Genomic DNA, 27,214 nt, shown 5'->3' on the forward strand with positions numbered 1-27,214 from the left:
CTCCTGCCTAGTCTAACAGTCTACAAATTTGATCAATTTTCATTGAGTTTCTGAATCCAAGCCATTAATATAAATAAGAAATTGTTCCGTAGTGTACTGGCATGAATTTCATCTTGAATACCAACGCCCTGTTCCTTGAATTCCTCCTCACCCCACTCATAAGAGGAATTAGATCGTCCTTTTCCAAATTGAAAAGATTTAACAAAATAAAATGTGTACTTCTGGTAATCTGACTACAATAATACAGTAAATTTCTGAATTTCACCATAATCATTTGAAGACATTCTCAATTATTGCATAACCTGGATTCTACAGGAACAAAATTCAGAACTAGAAATGCACTTGGAGTTCCAAAATGGTATCTGTGACACATGCACTTCTGATGCGAATTACAGTGGATGCCCTGTTGGTGAAGGTATTAGCACCTCTAGAAGTATGCAAAGTAGATAGGTCACGACGGCAACTGGTGTGTAATGCTGATTTGATGCCAGCGCTGCCATTTTGGAACTCAATGCTCCAGCTAATGACCTCTCAAGCTCACACAGCTGAACATGTATTCAGAAGGAAGAACACTCTGCCCCAGCCAGCACTGTTTAAAGGGATCATCAAATTCTTGCAGATTAGTTGCTGATTGATTTGTACTGACTGTGGCTATGATTGTACAAGTGTTTAGTGTTTTCTACAGTTCTTTAAAGTTGCTAAGGAGTGGCGTGCCATGTGTTGAAGGACTTATATATGAACATACGAATTAGGAGGAGTAGGCCACTCAGCCCCTTGAGCCTGCTGTGCCATTCAATAAGATCATGGCTGATTTTGACCCTGACTTCAAGGTTTCTGCACAAATCAGTCACCCCAGACACAAGTGTAGTAGTAGGTATTCCTCTTTGGAATACAACATGACTAAGAGAATGCACAGAAGGGTAAACTGGTAGAAAATGAGGAGGGGGAATAAAAGGCTACTCAGCAGGAGTCCATATCTGCCCAAGCTGTTCAGGGAGCAATTCATTCTCCTACTTGAACCTCAGCAAGGAAGTGTGAGGGACATTTGAGTTTCAGTCACCTGCTGCAATTGCAACTTCAGAGCAGGGGGAGGACAGTATTGCCAGTGGCTGTGGCTATGAACTTTATGTCAGTCTCCTTCCAGGTTGGAACTGGAGATATTTTAAACAACTTGCAGGTTGCCGTTCACTATTGCATGATGGAGGTCACTGAGGCTCTCTCTATTCAAAGAGAGCTGACTACATTTCATAAGGCAGAGACAGCACATGGCTACATGAGGATTGCAGGCATCCCCACAGTGCAGAGCGGCACTGTCTGCACACATCGCTTGGCGGGCGCATCAATTCAGATGTACTGTAATGAAAAGGTATTCCACACCCTCAACGTTCAGCTGGTGTGTCACCATACGTGGAAAATCATGCAGGTTAATGCCCAGTATCCTGGCAGCAGTCATGGTGCCTTTATTCTGTGGCAGTCAACTGTGCCATCTGCATTTGAGCCATCAGGCAAACCAAAGGGTGGTTACTGGACATTAATGGCTATTCACTGACACATGGCTCATGATTCCAGTCTGCAAAAAGCACACCAAGACAGCATGCATACAAAGCCATGCTGCCACATGAAATGTGATAGAGCAGACAACTGGCATGCTGAAACAATGCTTTTGCTCTAGAGGAGCCCTGCAGTACTCAGCAGAGCGGGTGCCAAGATTTGAGGTGGTCTGCTGCTTGCTCCACAACTTCGCCATCATGTGGGCACAGCCCTTCCCACCAGCTGTAGAGCAAGAAGCTGAGGAGCTAGAGGAAGAAGAAGGGAGGAGGCAACCTGGACAGCCCTTCCTGACAGGACTATCTATGAACAACTCATCCAACTACAATACCAGTAAATACAGTTCCAATTCCCCATTCTTCAACAGTCCCATACCTTACCTTCCCTCTATAACTGACCATCACAGTGTTCATTTGGCCATAATGCAAAATAAAAGCCATCACAAGATAAACATTTCAATGAAATTTACCACACTGCATCCAAATGCAAGTGAGTCACCCTTATACATCCCCTTAGTGCCTGTCTTCTGTGTTTCTTTGTCTGAGTGTTCCTACTGTCATGCAGGCTCCCAACACCAAGAATGAGGCATATTAATTTTGCCACATGGACATTAAATTTCAAATTATTGCTGGGAAGAAGAGAAGGCCTGATACAAAGGGTTGCCGAGCCCCTGGCTGGAAAGAAATGTTTTCATATTAACAGACAGTATTAGTAGACAAAGGACCATTCCCTAACCCACCCAATACACAAAGCTAGAAGTGTTTATACCAGTCACGTGACTACCCTGCTAGCAAACTTGGGGAGTTTTAAATTGTAAAGACAGTGTTTGAACTGGCAGAAAGCTCTTGGCTCCTGGACTGAAGCAGACCTCCTCTCTAACTGTCTGCTCCCATCTCTTTCTCACTGAACTCCAAAACCCACTGAAGACACGTGAACCCCAAAAAGAGAGAAAAGTCTCCTACAGCTAACAAAATTTAAGAAGAATACTGGGCCCCAACGAAAAGCAAGTTCAGCCTACAAAAGGACCATAACAAACTCTTCAGATATTGCCTCAAGCCTTTCTACTTTATCTTTCCTGTCGCGATTTGCATGTGCGTATCGCATATGCATGCTAGCGTGGGCACATCGTGTATCCATAGGCGTCAACCGAATTAGAGTTTAGGTTTAATAACATTTCACCTTTCTTCTTTAACCCTAAGAAAGCCTGTTTGTGCTCGTTTCTTTTCCTTATAATTGGAAAGCGGTGGACAAGGATTCCTCCAGGGGTGCTAAAAACACTGTTTAAAAATAAAACCCGGGTACAGTAAGACCACGTGAAGGCTGAAAGGGACCCCTAGACTAAAGGCCTGCTGCCCGACCCGAACCCGACGACATGTATTGGGTTCGGGTTGGGTCGCACCGGACGCACTCTAACACCACCTCAGTTAAGTGACTTTAATGTTAATTTACTTTTTGGACTTTAAAAGGTGGTTTTGTTACAGTTATTTTAAGCTTGTGCAGGTAAGGAACAAAGTGAAAAACAGATGGTAAGTTAACTGATGGACAGGTCGGGCGTGGGAAAAAAATGGAAGGACTCGGGCTGGGTCGGGTCTCATTTGCAGACCCGAGCAGGCCTTTACCCTAGACCTTTTTCTCACCTGCTCGTAACACGACACAATGCAACTCCAGTGGCAGCAGCGTGGCTGGTGGAAAGCTGCTGACCTTCAGTGGGAGAGATTTCATTGCAGCTCTGGCCCCACAGGCCCAGCTTTGGACTGCACTACCTTGGCATGGACAGCAGCAGTCTGGGCTGGCTGGCAGACAACAAGGGCATTTGTGGAGTGACAGGGTGGGAGGACGACTGCTGTCATCCTGAGAGAGGACAGCGGCATCTTGCCCCACAAATCCATTGCTGTTCCCTTGGGATGGCGCCTCATCAATCCTAGTAATCTGCTGTAGGACAGATTGATGGACTGTTCTGACACCCTGCAAGACCCTTTGAATACTTGAGTCTGCAACCATGAAGGCAGCAAGCTGACCTTGCATGGCAGCACTCTGACATTGGGTGGTTTCTGCTGCAATGGAAGCTGAGGCATCAACCATCAGACGCTGCAGCATGGTTGGGTCCACAAGTGGATTAACGAAGTTAGCCACCACTTCCACACTGGAAAGAAATGGGCTCCAAGCACTGCTCAAAGCCCTGTGCAACACTGGCGCTGGACACCTCCATGCTCCTTGACATTGCACACAGGCTTTCTGGTGGGGCTGCCAATATACCATGTATTCCACTGTGCATACCCACCAGCCTTCTTCTGCAACCTGCCTGATCGAAGTGCTCATCTGAAATCTCTGCAGCAGAATTAGTGTGTGACCTTGCCCTCTAGCAAGTTGGCAACCTTTGCTTTCTGCCCTGGCTACAGGTCACCCATATCCAGTGTCTCAACACTTGCAGATCCTGCCTCCAAGCATCTCTCTTAATTACGCGCAGTATCTGAGTGGTGGCTGCGAGTGCAAAAAATCGAGTGATGGTGTTTCTTCATCAGTGTCTTCATGTTCTTCCACCACTGCCTGGACAGGTGGCAGTTCTTGGGTATCTGAAAGGAGAAAAGCACAAGGGTAAGGTTGTGGTGGGGAAGGAGCAGCAATGGGCACTGGTGGGAAGCAAGAGGTGCATGCTTACATCTGCAGCTTGTAAGTCAGAAGAGATTGTGGGATGAGGGGGAAACGAGATGAGAGGAGGAGGAGGAGGATTAGGTATGAAGATTCTGTCACCTTCTATGGCTCAGCCACACGCTGACCACATCTTGAGCAATGACCGCTCAAATGGTGGCCTGCATCATTTCCTCCATGGGGGTAAGGACATGTAGTTGCACCTGCCCACCACCGGTTCGTACCTACTGCCTCTGGTTATGCATCACTTTGTCCTGCAAGAGACATGGAAGTATGTCAGTGAATGTGGTGCATTGTATTTGGGTAATATGGCTATCATGGTTGGAGAGCTGGCAGTGTGTGCAAGCTGTAAGATGTGGGCATGAGGCTTTCAACAGTGCTAAGTGAGTGAGGGTGAGGTGCAACTATGAATGTTATGTATAAATCGTGATTGGTAGAGATGGTTGGTAGATGAGTGATGGGGTTGTGGTGCACTGAGCAATTTCTGGGACTAGTGGTGCAGTTGGTAGGATATAGCATTTGAACAAGTAACATCCCAGAAATAGCTGTAAATCAGGAAATGGAAGGGAGAAACTCAAGAAAATTACAATCACCAGGGAAGTGGTAATGAGCAAATGGTTGGAGCTGCAGGTTGATAAGTCCCTGGGTCCTGATAGACCCTCATCCTAGGGTTCTAAAGGAAGTGGCTAGTGAGATAGTTGACAAGCTGATTTTAATTTTCCAAAATTCCCTAGATTCGGGGCACGTTCCATTAGATTGGAAAATAGTGAATGTAACTCCTTTAATCAAAAAGGACGGAGACAGAAAGCAGGAAATGACAGGTCAGTTAGCTTAACATCTGTCATAGGGAAAATGTTAGAAGCTATTATTAAAGATGTTATAGCAGGGCACTTCGAACAATTCAAGGTAATCAGGCAGAGTCAACATAGAGCATGGCTACCCGACCCGAACCGGATGGGATCCGACGACATGTGTCAGGTTCGGGTCAGGTCGGGTTGCTCTTCTGGGTCCGGCATTCGGGCTCGGGTTGGGCACACACTATCACCACCTCCAGTACGTGGCTCCAATCTTAATGTACTTTTTAAACAACCTTTCAAGTCCAGTTACAGTTTTTGTTGCTTATCTGCACAAGCTTAAAAAGTGAAAAACAGAAGCTAGGTTAACTGAACATTCCGGTGGTCGGGTTGGGCTCAGGTCAGATGTGGTTCTGACGGGCTTGGGTTGGGTTTCATTTGCAGACCCGAGCTGGCCTTTAAGTCAACATGGTTTTGTGAAAGGGAAATCATGTTTAACCAACTTATTGGAGTTCGTTGAAGTAACATGTGCTGTGGATAAAGGGGAACCTGTACTTAGATTTCCAGAAATCTGATAAGATGCCACATCAAAGGTTATTACAGAAAATAGAAGCTCATGGTGTAAGGGGTAACATATTGGCATGAATAGAGGATTGGTTAGCTAACAGGAAACAGAGAGTAGGCATAAATGGGTCATTTTCTGGTTGGCAAGATGTATCAGATGGTGTGCCACAGGGAGCAGTGCTGGAGCCTCAACGTTTTACAATTTATATAAATGACTTGGATAAAGGGACTGAGGTATGGTTACTAAATTTGCTAATGACACAAAGATAGGTAGGAAAGTAAGTTGTGAAGAGGACATAAGGAGGCTACAAAGGGATATAGATAGGTTAAATGAGTGGGCAAAGATCTGGCAAATGGAGTATAATGTGGGAAAATATGAAATTGTCCATTTTGGCAGGAAGAATAAAAAAGCTGATTATCTAAATGGTGAGAGATTGCAGAGCCCTGAGATGCAGAGGGATCTGGGTGTCCTAGTGCATGAATCACAAAAGGTTAGTACACAAGTTCAGCAAGTAATTAGGAAAGCTAACAGAAATGTTATTGTTTATTGCAAAGGGAATTGAATACAAATGAAGTGAGGCTATGCTTCAGTTATACAGGGCATTGGTGAGACTACATATAGAGTACTGCGTACTGTATTGGTCTCCTTATTTAAGGAAGGATGTAAATGCATTGGAAGCAGTTCAGAGAGAAGGTTTACTAGACTAATACCTTGAATAGGCGGGTTATCTTATGAGGAAAGGTTGGACAGGCTAGTCTTGTATCCGCTGGAGTTTAGGAGAGTAAGAGGTGACTTGATTGAAACATACAAGATCCTGAGAGGTCTTGACAGGGTGGATGTGGAAAGGATGTTTCCCCTTGTGGGAGAATCTAGAACTAGGGGGATCACTATTTAAAAATAAGCAGTCGCCCATTTAAGAGAAAGGTGACGAGATATTTTATCTGACAGTTGTGAGCCTTTGGAACACTCTTCCTCAAAGGGTAGTGGAAACAGAGTCTTTAAATATTTCTAAGGCAGAGGTAACAGATTCTTGATAAGCAAGGGGGTGAAAGGTTATCGGGGGTAGGCGGGAATGTGGAATCAGATCAGCCATGATCTTACTGAATGGCAGAGCAGGCTCGAGGGGCCGAGTGGCCTAATCCTGCTAACTCGTATGTTCGTATGTAACATGAATTAGTTAACCTTGACTAATCGAGTGAGGTCACTGGACTTTTTGTGGTACTGCATCCAGTTCCTCAGGCATATCCCCGGCACTGATTGCCACAGCTAGCTGATTCCACTGCCTTCGAGCATTTATCTGGAGGGCATCCTGTGGATACATCCTCCTTGACAATTCCTCCACCAAGGCATCCAGTGTCATGTTCAAGAACCTTGGAGCACCTCTTTTCCATGTTGTGCCATTATTCAGTCTTTTTCCACATCAGTGACTTGTGCAAGAACTTTCATGATGTAATCCAGCCACAATGCACCGCCCCTTTAAGAGGTGAAGGCTAACTAGCCCCTCTCAATTCTGGGAACCACCGATGAGGCATGCAGCCACTCAACAGTTTGGTTCGCACTGGCTGCACGCTACAATCATGACAATGAGCAGGGAGCTTAAAGTTGTATCATGTTGAACAGGCATGGGATAAATCGCTCATCGCAAGCCCTGCACCCGTTTTCAGGGGCTATTCAATTTAGTCCTCTACATTTCAGTATGAGCTAAGAGAGAATATTGTTTTCAGAGTTTGAATGTGCGTAGCTATTGCATTACACCAAATTAAACAGACTGACTGGTCAACCAGTGTACTGGATCATCCCCATTGGCCACAGATTAACATGCACTGCTGAAATGAATTTACGACAAAACTTCTAAATCAATGTGAATTTATCAGTAATATGCTATACATTACTAAACACATTCTACTGAATAGTTTACTACAATTAATCGATAAATGGTTGTCAGAATGATGGAACAGGTACTTACATGCCTGTGTTTTTGATAATACGACCTTGGTCCATTTTTTGTCCTATTCCATGTACAACGAAGACGATGTGAGTAGGAAGTGGAGGTTTGTCTTCAAGTGAAGACTCTTCTACATATCCTCTATGAAGTCTAGTCCCACTACTTGATGCTGCATTGACAAAAGTAGATGTTATTTACACACATACGTATTGTTTCAATATTAAGAAGCTTGACATACGATCTTCAAGCAGACACATTCTGCCAACTACAAAGCTACATGGTAGCTGTAATTCAAGTTAAGTGGTAAAGTTACTCTACAAATCTGGCGATTTATACATACTTTTGAAAAATGGCTTAATAGAAATATAATAAAATGACAAACATTTTGCTCCATCTTATTTCTGGAATTTCTCCTCTTTCACATTGCTGTAGACAATGCTGAGACACACAGAAAATCTTATCATTTCACTGGAAGGCTCTGATGTCCCTTCATGTGAGTCAGCAATGCATATCCTGGGTTATGCATTGAGGTGTTTTGACAAAGCAAAATAGCAGCCTTTCCTTAACTCAACAAATATGCCTTTGGCCATCATGCCAGTAAACTTTAGTAAAATTGTAACAGCCTTGATGCACAAATCAGAAGAGGTCAGACTCTAATGCGGGATTTTCAACAGTTTCTGTCCAGTTATAAAAGAGCCCATTCAGATCGCTAAGGACCAAAACCTTTTCTGCCAAGTTATTTTTCTCCAATTTGCCAGCTCCAGTCCATTCATCAATTCTATCTGAGGAAACCAACAGGTGAGCTGCTCTAATGTTTCCATCAGTGCTACTCTGAATTGCTATAAGGCAGTATGCAAGAACAGTTCGTCAATGAACCCTGCGATAAATATTTCTGGGTAGACCAATCTAATCATTTACTGAGATGTGCAGGAAAGCACTTTGGAAGGTATGATTTCAGGTACTGCAATCCACTACCACACTGGGTGGCCTAAGCTAGCAACAGCCTAGCTGATGAATGAAGCCAGCTGTTAGTTTCATCCGCAAAATGATGTAGCATCAGTGGAAAAATTACTTCAGAAGTACAAGAAAATATTGTGCTAATCTTACAGGTACTGTTTGGCTCAGGCTCTTGCTTATAACATACTTGATAAAAACATTGACTGTGACTCGGGATTGTGAAATAGTCAGCAGTTATACAATTCCATCCTTCTCCCAAGGTCAAAACCAATTTACATTTCAATAGTTAAAAAGATTATCCCTTTAAAAATGTTTACAAATGAAATTAAAGGTTATATTTTGTAGGCTGTGAAGTCTAATGCTTATATATACATGTTTTGCTTATTTTAACTTGCTCAAAAATTTCAGAGCGACATTAACAAAGCAAAGTAAAGCAAAATGTTTTACTGACCATACTTACCTTTGGAAAATCCCAGTTTCTGGGTAACTGTCCTGGCAATTTTGGATGTGGTTGCATCACTGTACAGGTAAACTTCATCCACGCTGTACCAGTCCACATGGTTGCGGCTGAGCTTTAAACTATGTATAGCTGTGACCGATAAACATATTTCAAATGTGAATAAAGCACAACCTTCCCCAAGACACAGATTTGCCTGCTCTTTATAAAGGTGACACGTAAAACAACAGTTAACTCTGAATAGTGCAAAAGTGTACAAAATGCATGCAGTGATTCAGAGATATTCCAAATCTAGAGGTTTATTAGTAAATAAATAGACAAGAGGAAGCACTTCATGAACTGTTAAATGTTTCCAGCTTTCTTGTACAATAAAATCGCTTTGCCCTTCAGTAGTTTTTGTGGCAAGTAAGAGAGAAGATAGAACAAGAACACTTCTGTCTGAAAGGCATACTGTCACAGCCACATAACCCCTCCTCTACATACGTATATGTTCATAAGGAGTTCAGATTATGGATGTACTTGGAGGTCGAAATATATCAAATAATTAGGATTGAAGACAGACAAGCCTTTTGCAGTTAGTGCTGTAATTTACAGGCAGGTAATTAATACGTTGCAAGTTACTGAAGACAGCTTGTGCAACGGAACGGTGTTTTAGTACACGATGGAGCTAATTATCCAATTTTGTCAAAGCCTTCATGGCAACACAAAATCTCTAGCTGTTCAGTCATTTAACAAGATCAGCCATAAATGACTTCCATCCTAATAGGATCAGCAACATTAAGTGACCAATTATAGACATTCCTGGTTGATCAGTTCATGATGTGCAACTCTCAGTTTATAAAATGTTCATGCTAATTCTGAAGGAATTTATCTTGTATTTGCTAGTTCTACTATACTATTTACCCTTCCTACTGGTGGAAACATGCACTAAAAGTCAAACAGCATGTAATAATCTAGTTGTCAACCACAATTTCCTAAAGGTTACAAATGAAACACATAATAATGAATTTATAGAGCAGGTTTTCCAAGGGCACAGCACTGATGAGAGGGTGAGGAAATAATTTTGAATTCAAGAAGAGCCCTTCTTTGGGTACAGGTTCAGGAGAAGAGTAAATACAGGTTAAAAAGCTCTTCTAACCAATAGCAAAGCTGTACAGAATAATCTATACTATACCTTGGCAACGCTTTCTTTTGTTACATGCAGTGTCTGTACTTTCCTTATATCCTCTCCATATGAACAGAAAGGGAAGGTAGAAGGGAGGGAGTTGGTAGAAAACTAACAAAGTAAAAAAAGTGAGCTTCATGGATTTTGAGATAACTCAACTGATCTTCAGAATAAGGTCTCAAAATGAAAATACATTGTAGGTGTTCCAACCAAAATAGGTTTTTAATAATTAAAAAATACTATTCACACCATATTGGTACTGTATTCTTGAATTATTTCTATAAAGTTTACATGAAAATTAAACACAAATTAGATCTTATCGACAAATGTGACATTTGCTTCATGACCTATGACATCTGAAGTTTTATGTCCATACTAAGGTTGCCATGTTAAGATTTTAACCATGCAATATCCAGGTTATCAGCAACTGTCCAGTTACTGGTTTCTTGAGAAGCTACACAATTGTTATTGTTGCAGTCCCCTTAGTCTCTGCTCTTTACAATAAATTGCAGTCAGATACCATATCATCAGCACAGCAATGGCCCTAATTTAATAACACATCTTGAGTCACTCCATTTCAACTTCTGTAAATAGTTTTTGCTTATAGAAAGGTATTGCAACAGCTTACAACTGTCTTGTCTACTGCAAAACCAGACTAAACAAATAAGAGTACATTAACAGTTTTACAGAAAGTACTAATATATTCAGTTAGAGCAGATTACAGGTTATCCACCAGAACCAATCACTCATTTCTTTTCTTCACTTTCACCAGTAGCCAGGTTTGACATTCCAAAATGCCAAATACACTAACTATTTACATTAGAGTTAAGAATTTCCAGGTTTTTTTTTATAAAAGGCTCTAGATACTGGCAGTCAGCATTGCATGAGATATCTCTCTTCCTCTTGCCTCTCCCCTTCATTCTGCCAGTCTCAATGAAAAAAAAACTGCATGTGTTTTAATTACAACTCCATCAGACATGACCACTGAATTGAAAACTGTCAGTGAAAATGGTTTAGGGGAAAAAAAATTACCCAAGTGTTAAGGGACCTTTTCTCTCCCTTCACCCCAACCACCAACTTACTTGAAGACTTTTTAACTTTAGAGTTTACCTTTTCTCTAACTCAGGTTATTACTGTAGGATTCCAGTATAAATCAGAAGATAGACAGTGACTTCAAAGGAACAAAATTCCATAAAGTCCATGTAGCAGACGGCATCAGAAAATTTTGTAGGTGTTGGAGATGGCTTTCCTTGCTAGGATGTTTTAGTCAAATGAAAATACTGGGGAAAAGTCACAGGAACTCTTCTATAACATTCCATTGGTACATAGTACAGATTTTTGTTTTTCTGAGCATCAACTCGTTTTTCACCCAAGGCAGAAGGGAAAAAAAAAACTGACCATGTATAAGATATTGCAACTTAATTATCCTCTTGGGAACCAGTAAGGTGCAGAAGTTCAGAAAGCGAACACAAGTTTGTGGGCCAAATTCAAAGAAAAAGCTATTTGGAACCAATGTGCCTGTATGTAATGTCAGGAAGTATACTTCACATAAAGTGCAAGCATGTGGAACTAATATCAGGTAGAGAATGGGAAGCAGAAATCTTGGAATCATTAACAGTTAGATGCTGTAACGGGGAACTAAGTTCTCGCTAAATGAATGAGCCAAGATGGATCATCATGATTATTCACATCTAACTTATGAATAGCTTGAAGAAACTAGAATGCATAACTTATGACGATTACAGTTGTAGGTAGTTGTGTAGTTCTTCTCCATCCCACGAATACCTACCATATCAAATTGGTTGCAATGTACTATCCCATATTTGCAACAGTTTAGGGTTCCTAGCACTGTTTGCTCCCCCACTCCCTAATTAAAGAGCTTTGAGGGAGGCCAATACTGAAGTAACCTTGGTAAAGTCTTAGCATTTGTGGAATTATCAATATAGTTCTGGTTGTATAGGGTTGACCACTTCATTATCTAAAAGGAGCTACCAACAGGGTGGAATTTCTAATAGTACACTGCCTTCCTCCTGCTATGGAAAACCAAAAGCTGTTGTTGGATTTATTTTCCCTTTTGATTTACATGCACAAAAAACAACCCAGGAAAAATTCAATCCAGCCAAATTACTGCCCCATCAGCCTACTCTCAGTCACTAGCAAGGTGAAGGAAGGGGTCATCAACAATGCCTTCAAGCAGCAATTATACAGCAATAACCTGCTCACCATTGCACAGTTCGGATTCTGCCAGAGGCACTCAGCTGCAGACATCATTACAGACTTGATTCAAAAATGGACAAAAGAGCTGTATTCCAAAGATGAGGTGAGAGTGCCTGCCCTTGACATCAAGGCAGCAGTTCACCAAGTGTGGCACCAAGGAGCCATAGGAAAATTGAAGTCAATGAGAATCAGGGGGAAAGCTTTCCACTAGTTGGAGTCATACCAAGCACAAAGGAAGATGGCTGTGGTTATTAGAGGCTAATCATCTCAGCCCAGGGCAACACCGAAGGAGTTATTCAGGGCAGTGTCCTATGTCCAACCATCTTTAGCTGCTTCAATGACCTCCCCTCCATCATAAGATCAGAAGTAGGGATGTTTGCTGATGATTAGAGTTCAATTCCATTCACAACTCTTCTGTTAATGAGATAGTTAATGCTCTCATGCAGCAAGACCTGGACAACATTCCAGTTTGGGCTGAGAAGTAGTAATTAACATTCTTGCCAGACAATGTCCCTCTCCAACAAGAGAGTCTTACCATTTCCCCTGGACATTTAACAGCATTACCAGCACAAAATCCTGCTGTTGTCTTGCTCAAGATAGTTCTTATTAAATGTTTGCAGAGCATTGAGAATTTTGGATAGCTGTATAAAACACTAGTTAGGCCACAGCTGGAGTACTGTGTACAGTTCTGGCATCACACATTAGGAAGGATGTGATTGCACTGGAGAGGGTGCAGAGGAGATTCACCAGGATGTTGCCTGGGCTGGAGCATTTCAGCTATAAAGAGAGACTGAAAAGGCTAGAGTTGTTTTCCTTAGAGCAGAGAAGGCTGAGGGGGGACATGATTGAGGTATCCAAAATTATGAGGGGCATTAATAGGTTAGATAGGAAGAAACTTTTTCCCTTAGCAGAGTGGTCAATAACCAGGGGGCATAGATTTAAGGGAAGGGGCAGGAGGTTTAGAGGGGATTTGAGGAAAAATGTTTTCACTCAGAGGGTGGTTGGATTCTGGAACACACTGCCTGAAGAGGTGGTAGAGGAAGGAACCCTCACAACATTTAGAAGTATTTAAATAAGCACTTGAAACGCCATAGCATACACAGCTACGGGCCAAGTGCTGGAAAATGGGATTAGTTAGGTGCTTGATGGCCGGCACAGACACGATGGGGCAAAGGGCCTGTTTCTGTGCAGTATAACTCTATGACCTACCAGATGAAGTGTGTCTGGGCTAGCATAGTACATGAATTAACAAAATGAGCCAGGAATTTAGAAAAACATTTTAAAATCAACTCTTTTTCAAGCAGTGGGGTTACCATTGACCAGCCATATAAATATTGTGGCTACAAGAGTAAGTCAGAGGCTGGGTATTTTGTGGTAAGTAACTCACCTCCTGACTTCCCAAAGTCTTTGCACCATCTACAAGGCAACAAGTCTGGAGTGTGATGGAATACTGTCCACTTGCCTGGATGAGTGTAGCTTCAACAACAATCAAGAAGCTCGAGACCATTCAGGACAAAGCAGCCCGCTTGATTGGCACCTCATCCACCACCTTCATCACCGATGCACCATGTATAATGTACAAGATGCTGTAGCAGCTCGTAAAGGCTTCTTCAACAGCACCTTCTAAGTCTGTGATCTCTGCTGCCTAGAAGGATAAGGGCAGCAGGTGCATGGGAACACCACCATCTGCAATAAAAGCAAAATACTGCGGATGCTGGAAATCTGAAATAAAAACAAGAAATGCTGGAACCACTCAGCAGGTCTGGCAGCATCTGTGGAAAGGGAAGCAGAGTTAACGTTTCGGGTCAGTGACCCTTCATCGGAACTGCCAAATATTAGAAAAGTCACAGGTTATAAGCAAGTGAGGTGGGGGTGGGGCAAGAGATAACAAAGGAGGTCTAGATTGGACCAGGCCACATAACTGACCAAAAGGTCACGGAGCAAAGGCAAACAATATGTTAATGGTGTGTTGAAAGACAAAGCATTAGTACAGATTAGGTGTAAATACACTGAATATTGAACAGCAGCAAGTGCAAACCTGAAAAAAAACAGTGGGTAAGCAAACTGAACAAACTAAGATGAAATGAACTAAATGCAAAAAAAAAAAGGTTGTAAAAAATATAAAACAGAATGTAAAAAAAAAAGTAAGAAAAAAATAACTAAAAATGAAAGTAAAATGGGGGGCTGTCATGCTCTGAAATTATTGAACTCAATGTTCAGTCCGGCAGGCTGTAGTGTGCCTAATCGGTTGATGAGATGCTGTTCCTCGAGCTTGCGTTGATGTTCACTGGAACACTGCAGCAATCCCAGGACAGAGATGTGAGCATGACAGCAGGGGGGAGTGTTGAAATGGCCACCACCATCTGCAAGTGCCCCTCCAAGTCACACACCTTCCTGACTTGGAACTATATTGCTGTTCTTTCACTATCACTGGGTCAGCATCCTGGAACTCTTTCCCTAACAGCACTGTGGGTATACCTACACCACATGGACTGCAGTGGTTCAAGAAGGCTGATCACCACTATTTTCTCAAGGGCAATTATGGATGGTCAATAAATGCTGGCCTTCTCAGTGACACCCTCATTCCATGAACGAATAAAAAAATTTGGAAGACATGTTTATGTTCTGTATACTACCTGGATTAACCTTCCATTGCTGTCTTCTTGCTCAAGCTAGTTCATATTAAATGTCTGCAGAGCATTGAGAATTTTGGAAAGATGACTTACCAGGTGAAGTGTGTCTGAGCTAGCATGGTACATGAATTAACAAAATGAGCCAGTAATTTAGAAAAAGCATTTAAAAATCAACTCTCTTTTTCAAGCAGTGATTAACACACTTGAATCCCAAGTGATGACAGTCTGGATTAAGTTTATTAACATCCCATGTTGCTTTCCAGAGCAGCTGCATTCTATCTTGCTGGTAAAACCAACCTATTTATGCTCGAAAGCAATTTTCAAAGGACATAGAAAGAGATCTCAAGCAGCCATTCCCTGCTACCAGCTGGAGGTGCCTGTGTTTAATCTGAAATTCAACACTTTTCTAACCTGACCTGCCACTTTAGTCAGTCAATGTGAAAAACAAACCTGAACAGTTGACAAGAAATGTTACATGTTTGAGTTAACATTCATTTCTCTAATTGAAAGCATTTGGGAATCTGCCACACATCCTCTTGAAGAGGTCCATAGCTCAGTCTTAGAATGTCTCACAGCATTGCAGGTAATCATTTTGCCTTGTACAGCTCAATAGTTCCATTTCTCAATAACTCAGATCCAATTAGTTTAGATCCCACTCCCAGGGAGTGTAGGTTGGAGTCACAGGGGTAGAAAGCTATAGTCCAATCCACTCCCTTTGAGCATGTTGCCTTGGGAAACAAACGATCATGGAATTAACTCCAGGATCTTTTAGACTTAGTTTTAAAGCAAAATGAAGCTTTGTGCATCACACACTTTTGAATTACTATTCAAGTTGTCAGGCAAGTCCACCACCTGCCAAGAATGAGGAAAATTAATTGCGCCGCATGACATTAAAACTTAAAATTGCAAGCCCCTGACTGGAAAGAGGCATTAATCTACCAACAGACAAGTACTTCAAAAGGACAAAGGAGCTATTCCTTGCTCCAATTTAATCCACAATGGACTTTTGATTACCAGACATTGAAAGTGAAAAGGCTAGCATTCCAGGTTAACTGCTAAGATGGCCGAATACACAAACAGACGTGGTCAGCATGGCTGGCTGACTGTTGGAGTTTTTTTGAATTTGAACTTCCAACAAGGAATTTGAAATCAAAAAGCTATTTTCTCCTGGACTGAGAACAGCTCTCTCCTGTCTGCTTTCATCTCGCTCTCACCAGCATTGGAAACCATTTAAGACATATGAACCCCAAGACAGAAAAGTCTTCTACAGTGAACAAGGTTTAAGAAGAATACTGGGCCCCAACGAAAAGTAAGAGCTGTCTACAATCAAGGACTCTACGGTGAGCTGGAAACACAGAAACAGGAACAAGAAATCCCCTTTAGAGACTGTCTCAAACCTCTCCATTTTATTTTCTTCTGCTCTTTTCTGTCACTATTTGCATGTGTGTATCGCTCGTGCATGCTAGCGTGGGCGCGTTGTATATACATAGGTATTAATCGTATTAGGGTTTAAGGTTTAATAAATTTAACTTTTTTTCTTTAAATCTGAAGAAAACCTGGTGTGCTCATTTCTTTGCCTTATAACTGGAAAGCTGTGAACAAGGGTTCACAAATGAGGAGCTCAAAACACTGTTTATAATTAAACCCTGTTACAATAATGGCAGAGGCAGGAACCCTCACAATATTTAAATAGTATTTAGATCAGCACTTGAAACTCCATAGCATACAAGGCCAACTGTTGGAAAATGGGATTAGAATAGATAGGCTTGATGGCCAGCGCAGACACGATGGGCCGAAGGGCCTGTTTCTGTGCTGTATAACTCTATGACTCTAATAAGACCAGATGAAGACAGTAAAAGACACCTCGACACCTTTCTCACCTGGTCATAACAGAATTAATGATCGATACGTTGAGTAGAAAATTGTGAAACAGTGAGAAAAGATATTCTCTCTTATTCAAAGGGCTAAATCAAATATCTGGATACATCACATGCACTCGTGATATAACTGGAATGTTTATTATGCTCATCAGTTGTTACCAAGGAACATAGCTAAATAGCCTAGGCTTCAACAGGCATTAATAGCTGCCGACTAAAGTGAGCAAGATATTTGTGTTTGATATTGATCTTGTGAGTCAGTGAGTTAGCCTGATGGAATGCAGAAATTTACACTAAAAATAGTTTGGGTACAGTGTGACAGTCATCAGTGTATTCAACAGAACCAGCTGTGACCTTCTGCACAATTGAAATGAATCAAAACTTGAAGACAATTTTGTTGCACTGGATATTTGTATTCCAACACCCTGCGATTAAGAGTTGTGGTGCATTTTGATGATTCTTCACTTGGTTTTTCTTTTTATTACCTCACCAACCACATTCCTCCCTGGCTCTTGAAGGTGCCAATTCATGTTGAAGTATAATTCCACTGATGTTTCCTATCCTTCAATATCTCAGCCAAGTGACCATTCTTCATATGAGCCTAGACAGGCAATGAGAGAACTACAGTTGAACCCTTTCTAAAGTCAGGAGCTCTGAGGCTAATTGAAGTGTCCCTACCACAACAGCAAAGATCAAGTAATGTAGCACATAGTGAGATTGATCCTGCATCTTTTCTGCCTGTGTGGTTGAGATCCACATTGACAATAAGGAATTTTTTAAATTCATAAACCAAAGCTGCTGTTTTCCAGAGGTCTTCAAATCTCCGAAGTAACTGTCCTCTTAAAAAAATGCTTTCGGACCTGGTTTATATATCAGTAGATTTGGCCAAAACTAAATCTACTCACTTATATAAGAAAAAGAAAGGTTAAACAATTAACGTGCTTTCAACTGTAAAAATCATAACCAAATTAATATTTTGCTTCATAAAGTATGTATTTTGTTTAAAAGTTAAAATTCTGCGCAAATTTGTAAAACAAATTTAACTGATGACATGGAAAACATCATGCAGAATTATCCAGTGTCAGGATATGCCAAATGAGACATTAATTTCATCGATTGGAAACATACCTTAGACTTTTAATGGAAAAAATCCTACAAGTAACATTTTAAAAAACTAGCAGCCAAGATGGCCACTGCCATTTACATCTGAAATACCAGGAGATTGGACTGGAGACAAAAAGTCTAAGAAGAAACCGAGCCAGGAAAATGGCTTGCTCCAAGTGATTGAATTACCTAGAATGGCTTCATTATTTTGGCAGTCAAGGCCATCTCAACCCATTGACTTTGAAAGAGACAACCCCCTCCAAGTGTGAATGGACACTCTGGGGCACGTAGAACCTTGAATTTTATGATAAGATTCCAGAAAAACCTCATTAGAAACAAAAGGGATTGAGAAGAACCACGTGACCGCCTGTTCACCTCTGAAGAAACAAGTTTTGTTACACAGACGAGCAGTAACTGAATGTACAGCAGCATAGAAGGCTGCTGGTCCCCTGTCTCTCTCTCCCCACAAAATATCACGTGAAAACCGTCTGCGACTAGGGGATCCTCAAAGCCTACAGACTGCTACAGCCAGCAAGTGAAGGTGAAGAGAGCCAACTACAGATTCTGCCTTCAGGAAAACCCTGAGCAAAGCAAGCCAGCCAAAATACACTTTGAGCAAACGAGAACGTCAAGAACATTGCTTCAGCCGAGGACTACTGGATCATCCACTTTACTATATTAAGTTCCATTTAATCTGGACTTTAATCCAACCAACAAATCTATTTACCCTCTTGTAATCTACTTGTAGGTGTGTGATTCTTGTGTGAATGCGTATATGAACATGAAGCGTATTTTAGTATTTTAAAATCCAGTTAGAACGTTAAGTATAATAAACTTACCTGTTTCTTGTTTAAACTCAATAAAACCTGTCCGATTGTTTTTGTCACGATCAAAGTAAAGGAAAAAGGTAAAACAATCAGTGAGGTGGTAAGCACAGCCATTGTTTAAAAGGAATAAATCCTGTTGCGGACAAATAAGAGGAAGGGGCGAGAGGGGAGCCCGAGACCCCCTCCTCACCTGACCGTAACACCAGAATACCTTTAAATGAAACAGAAATGGCATCCTCCCTGGCTACCAATGAAAAAAACTGCAACGGGCTGGATTTCAAATAATTCACAGTAGCAGCAGCACCTGGAAAACCAAGCTATTAAAAATTTATATTCAAGCAACCTTTAATAAGCTATTTAAGGCTATTGCTGTGCTGATCATTTGGAATTCCTTTTTATTCAGATGAATAGAAGTTGAATAAATGGAGCCAACCCTAGTCTTCTGCATGAAAAATATTTTACCTATAAATCCTGGATATTACAGAAAAATCTTCCTCCCACCTTTAAAAGATAGTTGATGGTATAGGCAGGCAATGTGCATGCAAACAGCTCAACAAAACAAATGAAGCATTTATACAGCACAATTTCACTAATGATCCTGCATATCTATTGACAATTTTTAAAAAGTTGTTTTGGCTTACGCTGTGTCCATCTTGTATTTAAGCATATTTCTTAAATTATGTAGAACTGCTACTATTTAATCCAAATCTAAAGCAAATTAGTATTCCATAGCAATATTATGCAAATAAGTCCGCCCAGATGGTAGTGTCTAAATTATGTTTAAAACAATTGGCAGATCCAGTGAATGAAAAGAAGAATTCTTCTAACTATATTGCTTTTCCTCCAGCGTCACTAGGTCAAAATCTTGGAACGCCATTTCTAACAGCACAGTGGCAGAACCTTCACCAAATGGACTGGAGTGCTTCAAAAAGGTGGCTCACCACTGCCTTCTCAAGGGCAATAAGGGATGGGCAATTAATGCTAGTCTTGCCAGGGATGCCCCCATCCCATGAATAAACAAAAAAAGTCACATCTAATGCCCTGCAAAGCTTTTAATGTCAGACAGGAAACACGTTAACTTCTAACATCATAGTACATTAATAGGTCGGGCTGCAGCTCACAAACATGAAATTAGAAATATTATAGCATACACATAATGACCAGCCATTGTGTATTCAAATAGTAAACAAGGCTGAAAAATTCCAGCCTTTATTTCAGAAAGAGTGCATTGTGAAACTGGAATTAGGAATACAGGCTTTCTTTGTCTTACCATCTTTACTATCCATAGATTTAGCTACATCCAGTTCAAATGCATCCTGCATCTGTTGACCCCGAAAACGTTTTAGGTGCTCAGCTTCAATCAGATCACTGTCTTCCTCTTCCAAAGGTTGCCACGTACCATCAATAAACCACTGGCCACGCATGACTACAATCTGATCAGATTCTGCAAAGTCAAAGACAACAGAAGTAGAGTTAATTGGAGAAAACAAAATCTGGCATGCTGCAAGATCCCTGAACTTTTTTTCTTAAACATACTAGTCGCACAAGAATCGAAAATACTGCAGCAGTTCTCACTACAGATGCTGCCTGACCTGCTGGGTGTTTTCAGAATTTTCTGTTTTTGTTTCACGTTACTGGAACAATGGAAGGGGGAAAAGAGAGAAGGAAGAAGGAGAAAAGGAAAGATTAGATTGTACTGTACAGGATGTTAAAAAACACAACATAAACAAGCAACTTATGTTCTACCCATTTCATTATTTCTAAGAGTTCTTATTTTTAATAAGTGGACTAACACTGGTTAATGTTTTCACAAATCAAAACAAGCTAACAAAAGTTAAAAGCTGAATTATTGACCTCAATTTTGTTCTTAAAAAATGATAAAATCCTACTGTTAAGTGGTAGCAAGTGACTCTTCCATAAATACCAGAAGCCAGCAATGCTCTGGCTGTTCTTTTTCAAACTGCTAGTTTCCTGACAAGAGGGATTTAAAGCAAAAGCCCTACATATGGAGGAGCCTCCTTTCACCAAGTAGTGTAAGAAATGTCATCTTCAAATTTTGTTCCCCTATCCCTAACAAATTGGTCTATTATCAATGCTACAACTACCAGGAAGATCAAAGCAAGTAATAAAAAATCCCTATAAAATACAGTGAAAGGGTCTGGTTGGTACAGTTGATAAATAATAGCTTCTCACCTCTGTAACCTGGGTTCAAGTTCAGCCCCGACTGTTCAGATAAAAGCTTTTCTGTGTCTGTAGGATGCAAGAGTCCTATATGAAATGAGTTTGCACAGTTCCAATCGACATGAACCTAATTGCTAATCTCACTTGGAGATAGTCAACATGCAAGACGAAAAATGTTACTGGTGCAGTTGGAGGTGGTCTTCTTTGGTTGAGGCTCAGACATATTGGTGGTGCAAAGTGTTTATGGACAGGGGATAAGTGGTCCTCTAAAACTAATCAAAGATTAGGGGCGGCGCAGTGGTTAGCACTGCAGCCTCACAGCTCCAGGGACTCGGGTTCAATTCTGGGTACTGCCTGTGTGGAGTTTGCAAGTTCTCCCTGTGACCGCATGGGTTTTCGCCGGGTGCTCCAGTTTCCTCCCACCGCCAAAGACTTGCAGGTGATAGGTAAATTGGCCGTTGTAAATTGTGTAGGTAGGTGGTAGGGAATATGGGATTACTGTAGGGTTAGTATAAATGGGTGGTTCTTGGTCAGCACAGACTCGGTGAGCCGAAGGGCCTGTTTCAGTGCTGTATCTCTAAATAAAATAAATAAAAAAAGTTTTTATAACAGAGGGATGAATCTTCTGTGTTAGATTATGTATCCGTGTTCTGGGAGTGGCTCACAAGAGCCTGTAAAGTGGCTCAGTCACACCTGAAAGCTTCTCAAACAACCATGAACGCATGGGCAGACAAACATGCCAAGACCCGAACATTTCAATCAGGGCATGAGGGTGTTGGTATTACTACCTTCACAGGGTGAACCGCTGAAAGCACATTTCAGTAGTCCATATAGAGTAGTCAAAAGGATTGGTAAATTATTTGACTGATACCCTAGTACCCTGGAAAAAGAATCGGCTGTGTCACATCAATATGTTGAAACAATATTATCACCGGAGCAGAATACGCAAGTACAGGTATGTCAGGTAGTAAGGACAGTGAAGGACGAAAGGGATAGTGAGGATGAGGCAGAAGGAGGCCTAGACAATTCCCAGATTGAACCTCCTACTATCTGGTTAGCTAATACTGAATTGTTAGGGAGATTAGACACTATGCTTTCACATTTAGATGCAGAACAATGAGGAGACCTAAAAAGGCTACTCACAGCATTTAAAAAGGAGTTTGTAGGGACAAAACTGGATGTACAGCCTTAGTCATACATAATTTGAATATAGGAGAATCCTCTTCTATAAAATAGCATCGTTACCGCTTAAGTCCAGAGAAACAGGCCCAGGTGAAAGCAGAAATCCAGTATATGTTGGAAAACCATCTAATGGAACCCAGTCAAAGCAGCTGAAGTGCCCCAATGGTGTCAGTCCCTAAGCCTGATGGTTTAACTAAATGCTGCTTGTATCACAGAAAAGTTAATGCAGTAACAAAGGCAGACTCTTACCCAATTCCTCGCTTGGAAGACTATTGAAAGAGTTGGCAGTGCCATGTTTCTTACCATAATAGATTTGTTAAAGAGATACTGACAGATTCCTTTAACACACCAAGCTAAAGAAATATCAGCCTTGGTCATACCAGACAGTCTTTTCCAATGCCGAGTGATGCCATTCGGGCTAAAAAATGTCCCAGGAATTTTCCAGAGACTAATGAACCAAATGGTAGCCAGTGTTCCTAATTGTGTGGTTTACCTTGATGATGTGCTGGTATACAGCGACACTTGGAAGGACCACTTGGAACAACTAGAAGCTCTGTTTAGAAATTTAGAGTAAGCTTATTAGATGATAAACTTTGTCAAAAGTGAATTTACAAAAGCGTGGGTAACTTACCAAGGACATATACTAGGGCAAGGAAAAGAGTTGCCAAGAACAACAAAAGTACAAGCATTGGTGGGGCTCCCTGCCCCCAAGACTAAATGAGAAATCATGAGTGTTTTGGGGATGTGTGGTTTCTACCGCAAGTTTGTACCAAATGTCAGCACTATAGCTGCTCCACTGACGGATTTGCCTCAAAAAATAACCAAGGTAGTGTGGTCAGGGGAGTGCCAAGCATCTTTTGAAAGGTTGAAAGTAATTTTGATTAATGAACCAGTGTTGGCTGCCCCAAATTTCACTAAGCCCTTCAAGGTTGCAATTGATGCTAGTGACCTGGGGATCAGTTTAGTCCTGTTACAAGAAAATGAATCGGGCATAGAAATGCCAGTGGGATACTTTTCCAAAAAGCTAAAGCAACACCAAAAGAGATACTCTAGTGTAGAAAAGAAACCCTGGGCTTACTACGAGCTCTTAAACATTTTGAAGTCTATGCCCACCACAGTTAGTATATACTGATCATAACCCCTTAGCTTTTGTGAAAAAATTCAAAAACCAGAATGCCTGACTATTTCAATGGAGTTTACTATTACAGCCCTATCACTTAAAGATGATCCATATTGTGGGGAAAAACAATGTAATTGCTGATGCTTTGTCTAGAATTTAGAGTACAAAGATGGTACAGGACATAACTTTATTAGTTACAGGTAAAGAGTGAATGAATTCTGTTTTTTGACCACACTTTATAATGAAATGCATTTAAAAATGGTGTTTCATTCCTCCAAGGATGGAGTTGTCATGAATGTGCTTCCATTGTTAATATTGTTTGAGGACTTGTGTGTAAAAGACTGTGAAGAATATCTGAGGAGATGCTGGACTTTTTGTTTTTAAAAAGAGGGTCACTGGAAGGGCACTTGGGACTTTGTTTAAAAACAAACACTTATTTGGAAGTCACATGTCTTAAGCTAAGTAAAAAGCAGGAGCCTTGCTGGCATTGGAGTTGTTTACAGAGAGGTGACATGTCTAGACTTATGGTGGTCAAGAGTTGTTTTTGTTTTTGGATATTGTTTGGAGTTCAATTGGTGTGTAAGCCTGCTAAGAGAGAGAGGCTACCAACTCATCCTGTTCCACCTCTTTGAAAAACCCTGAGAATCCAGTGTGAGAACTGGAGAAACTGATGTAGCATTTCTCCTGAGAAGCTTCTGGAAGACTTACTCTTGACAATCTTGAACAAACTACTTCTGAAAAGATCCCAGTGACAACTGCATAAGTTTAATGGCACACGTTTACATGTATCCGGACACCAGACTAACTGGAACAGTCCACATCTTATCCTTTTTCTTCAAGAATTAACAAGTACTTGGCCAACGTATTTTTTGCTTTTCTCTGATCTCTGCAGAGAGCGCTTCTTTATTTTTCCTTTAACCGGTCTGCGTGCGTGCATGGGTGTTGGGGTTATTTAGAAGGGAATATGTTTATACTTTCATATTTCAATGTGTTAATAAGCTTTGCATCTTTATTGAATGTGTCTTCTATCATAAATTAATAATTTTGCTGTTTTTTAAAAAAAATTTATTTAGAGATACAGCACTGAAATAGGCCCTTCGGCCCACAGAGTCTGTGCCGACCATCAACCACCCATTTATACTAATCCTACACTAATCCCATATTCCTACCACATCCCCACCTTCCTGATATTCCGCTACCACCTACCTATACTAGGGGCAATTTATAATGGCCAATTTACCTATCAACCTGCAAGTCTTTGGCTGTGGGAGGAAACCGGAGCACCTGGCGAAAAGCCACGCGGAGAGCTTGCAAACTCCGCACAAGCAGTACCCAGAATTGAACCCGGGTCGCTGGAGCTGTGAGGCTGCAGTGCTAACCACTGCGCCGCCCAGAAGAAATTAAAGAAATCTGGTTGGCAGATTTTTATTCTGAGACTAGAATAGATAAAGCATATAACTGGCCTGGTCAGTAACTGGGTAAAACATTCAAATATATGTTGTGACCTGTGGAGAAGTGGAACTAGAGAAAGACAGTGCACTCCTCCATCCTCGGTAACACTTCCTAATTGCTTGCTGTATCTGCATGCTAACTTTCTGTGTTCCTTATACAAGCACACCCAAGTCTCTTTGAACATCAACACCTTTTTAAAAATATTCTTTTTCATTCTTACAACCAAAGTGAATAATTTTACACTTCCCTACATTATACGCCATCTGCTACCTTGTTGCCCACTCACTTAACTTGTCTATATCTCTTTGCAGCCTCTGTGTCCTACCCACAGATTAGCTTTCCACTTACCTTTGTATCATCAGCAGACTTAGACACATTGCTCTCTGTCTCTTTATCCAAGTCTTTAATATAGATTGTAAACAGCTGAGGCCCCAGCACTGAACCTTGCAGCACTCCACTATTCACTGCCTGCCAACTTGAAAATGCCCCGTTTGTGCCCACTCTGCTTCCTGTCAACATTGTTAACCAATCCTCTACTCATGCTAATATATTACCCCCAACTCCATTAACCCTCATCTTGTCTATTAAGCTTTTGTGTGGCACCTTATTGAATGCCTTTGGAAATTCAAGTATACATCTGCTGGTTCCTCTTTATCTACCCTACTAGTTACATCCTCAAAAAACTCTTAATAAATTTGCCAAATATGATTTCCTTTTAGTAAAACCATGCTGACTTGTTCTAATCATGCTGTGCTTTTCCAAGTGCACTATTAAGACTTCTTTAATTATAGATTCCAGCATTTTTCCAACGACTGATGTTAGGCTAACTGGCCTGTAATTTCAGATTTTCTCTCTCCTTTCTTTCTTAAAGCGTTGTAACATTTGCCAACTTCCAATCTGATGGGACTGTTCCTGAATCTAAGGAATTTTGGAAAATTATAGCTAGCGCGTCTACTATCTCTGCAGCTATCTCTTTTAGAACCCTAGGGTTTATGCCATCAGGTCCTGGGGATTTGTCAGATTTTAGTCCCTTAAGTTTCTCCAATAATTTCCTCACTCTTTTTAGCCCCTGGGTTACTGTCTATTTCTGGTATGGAACTTGTGTTTTCTACTGTGAAGACAGACACAAAATATTTGTTCAATGCCTCAGCCATTTCCTCATTCTCCATGATAATTTCTTCTGTCTCGGTTTCTAAGGGATCAACGTTTTACTTTAGTTAATTTTTTCCTTTTTATATACCTATAAAAGCTCTTGCAATCTGTTCTTATATTACTGGCTAGTTTACTCTCATTCTACTATTTTCCTTTATTAAAATCAACTTTTAGGTGGCCCTTTGCTGGTTTCTAAAACACTCCCAATCCTCAGATTTGCTACCATTTTTGCAGGATGGCAGACAGTGGTTAGGTCCAGTGCTAGGTCCAGGACAACTTTTTATTTGAGTATATAAATGATTTGATATTGGAATAGAGTAAAATTTCAAAATTTGCCGATGATACAAAACTTGGAAATGTGGCAGACAGTGAGGACAATACAAATCGACTACAACAGGACATAGATAGGTTAGCAGAATGGGAAGACAAGTGGCAAATGGAATTCAATACAGAGAAGTGTGAGGTGATGTATTTTGGCAGAAGGGATGGGAAGAGGCAATATATATTAAATGGCACGTTGTAAAGCATGTGCAGGAACAGAGGGAGCTGGGGGTTCATGTGCATAGATCTTTGAAGGTGGCAGGACATATTGAGCAAGTAGTTAGCAAAAGCAAATGAGATAGTGCGCTTCATAAATAGAGATGCTGAGTTCGAAAACAGGGAAGTTATGCTGAACCTGCGTAAAGTTTCTGGTTAGGCCACAACTAGAGTATTGTGTCCAATTCTGTTCACCACACATTAGGAAGGACACGAGGGTCCTTGAGAGGGTGCACATGATAAATTTACCAGAATGGTTCCAGGGATGAGGAATTTTAGGTGCAAGGTTAGGTTGGAGAAGTTGGGATTGTTCTCCATGGAGCAAAAGGAGATTGAAGGGAAATTTGATAGAAAGATTATGACTGATTTAAATAAGATAAACAAAGAAAAGCTGTTTCTGTTAGCTGGTGATACAAAGATGAGGAGATAATGTTTTAAGGTGTTGGGCAAGTGATGCCAGGGGTGAGGGGGGAAATGTGAGGCAGAACATTTTTTTTTTTTACACACAGCAAGTGGTTAAGACCTGGAACTCGCTGACTATGAGAATGGTGGAAGTAGAGTTGATGAATGATTTCAAAAGGAAACTGGCTGGGCACATGAAGGGCTACAGCAGGGGAATGGGACTGACTGGATTGCTCTAGAGAGCCAGCATGGACTCGATGGGATGACCCTGCGCCATAATGACCATTTAAAACATATGGTTGGAGATATGTAACAACACTTCAGTAGAAAATAAATGATAGATCTTTACAACAATAATGCTGGACATGCTAAACAAGTACACACCTAACACAAGCAAACTCAGATAAATGATGAATTAACTAAACAAGTGAAGTAAAGATGAAATTACTT

At 41.0% G+C, this 27,214-nt stretch overlaps 1 protein-coding gene across 10 annotated transcripts in view; it reads right to left on the reverse strand.

Moving 5' to 3' along the window:
- The window catches only part of ddhd1b (DDHD domain containing 1b), a 96,682-nt gene that overhangs the window by 56,648 nt on the left and 12,820 nt on the right, over nt 1-27,214 (reverse strand). For 4 of the 10 annotated variants that reach the window (XM_068039147.1, XM_068039144.1, XM_068039143.1 and 1 more), the window contains exons 2-6: nt 20,932-20,988; nt 20,009-20,182; nt 10,090-10,191; nt 8,910-9,047; nt 7,523-7,670 (exon numbers count right to left, since the gene is read on the reverse strand). In XM_068039147.1, coding sequence (XP_067895248.1) covers nt 7,523-7,670; nt 8,910-9,047; nt 10,090-10,191; nt 20,009-20,182; nt 20,932-20,988 — 619 coding nt within the window. The remainder of the gene's footprint in view (nt 1-7,522; nt 7,671-8,909; nt 9,048-10,089; nt 10,192-20,008; nt 20,183-20,931; nt 20,989-27,214) is intronic. The other 6 variants (XM_068039145.1, XM_068039150.1, XM_068039146.1 and 3 more) reach the window with 6 other exon arrangements.

Source organism: Heterodontus francisci, chromosome 9, assembly GCF_036365525.1.
Source record: "Heterodontus francisci isolate sHetFra1 chromosome 9, sHetFra1.hap1, whole genome shotgun sequence".
NCBI classification, from domain to species: domain Eukaryota; kingdom Metazoa; phylum Chordata; class Chondrichthyes; order Heterodontiformes; family Heterodontidae; genus Heterodontus; species Heterodontus francisci.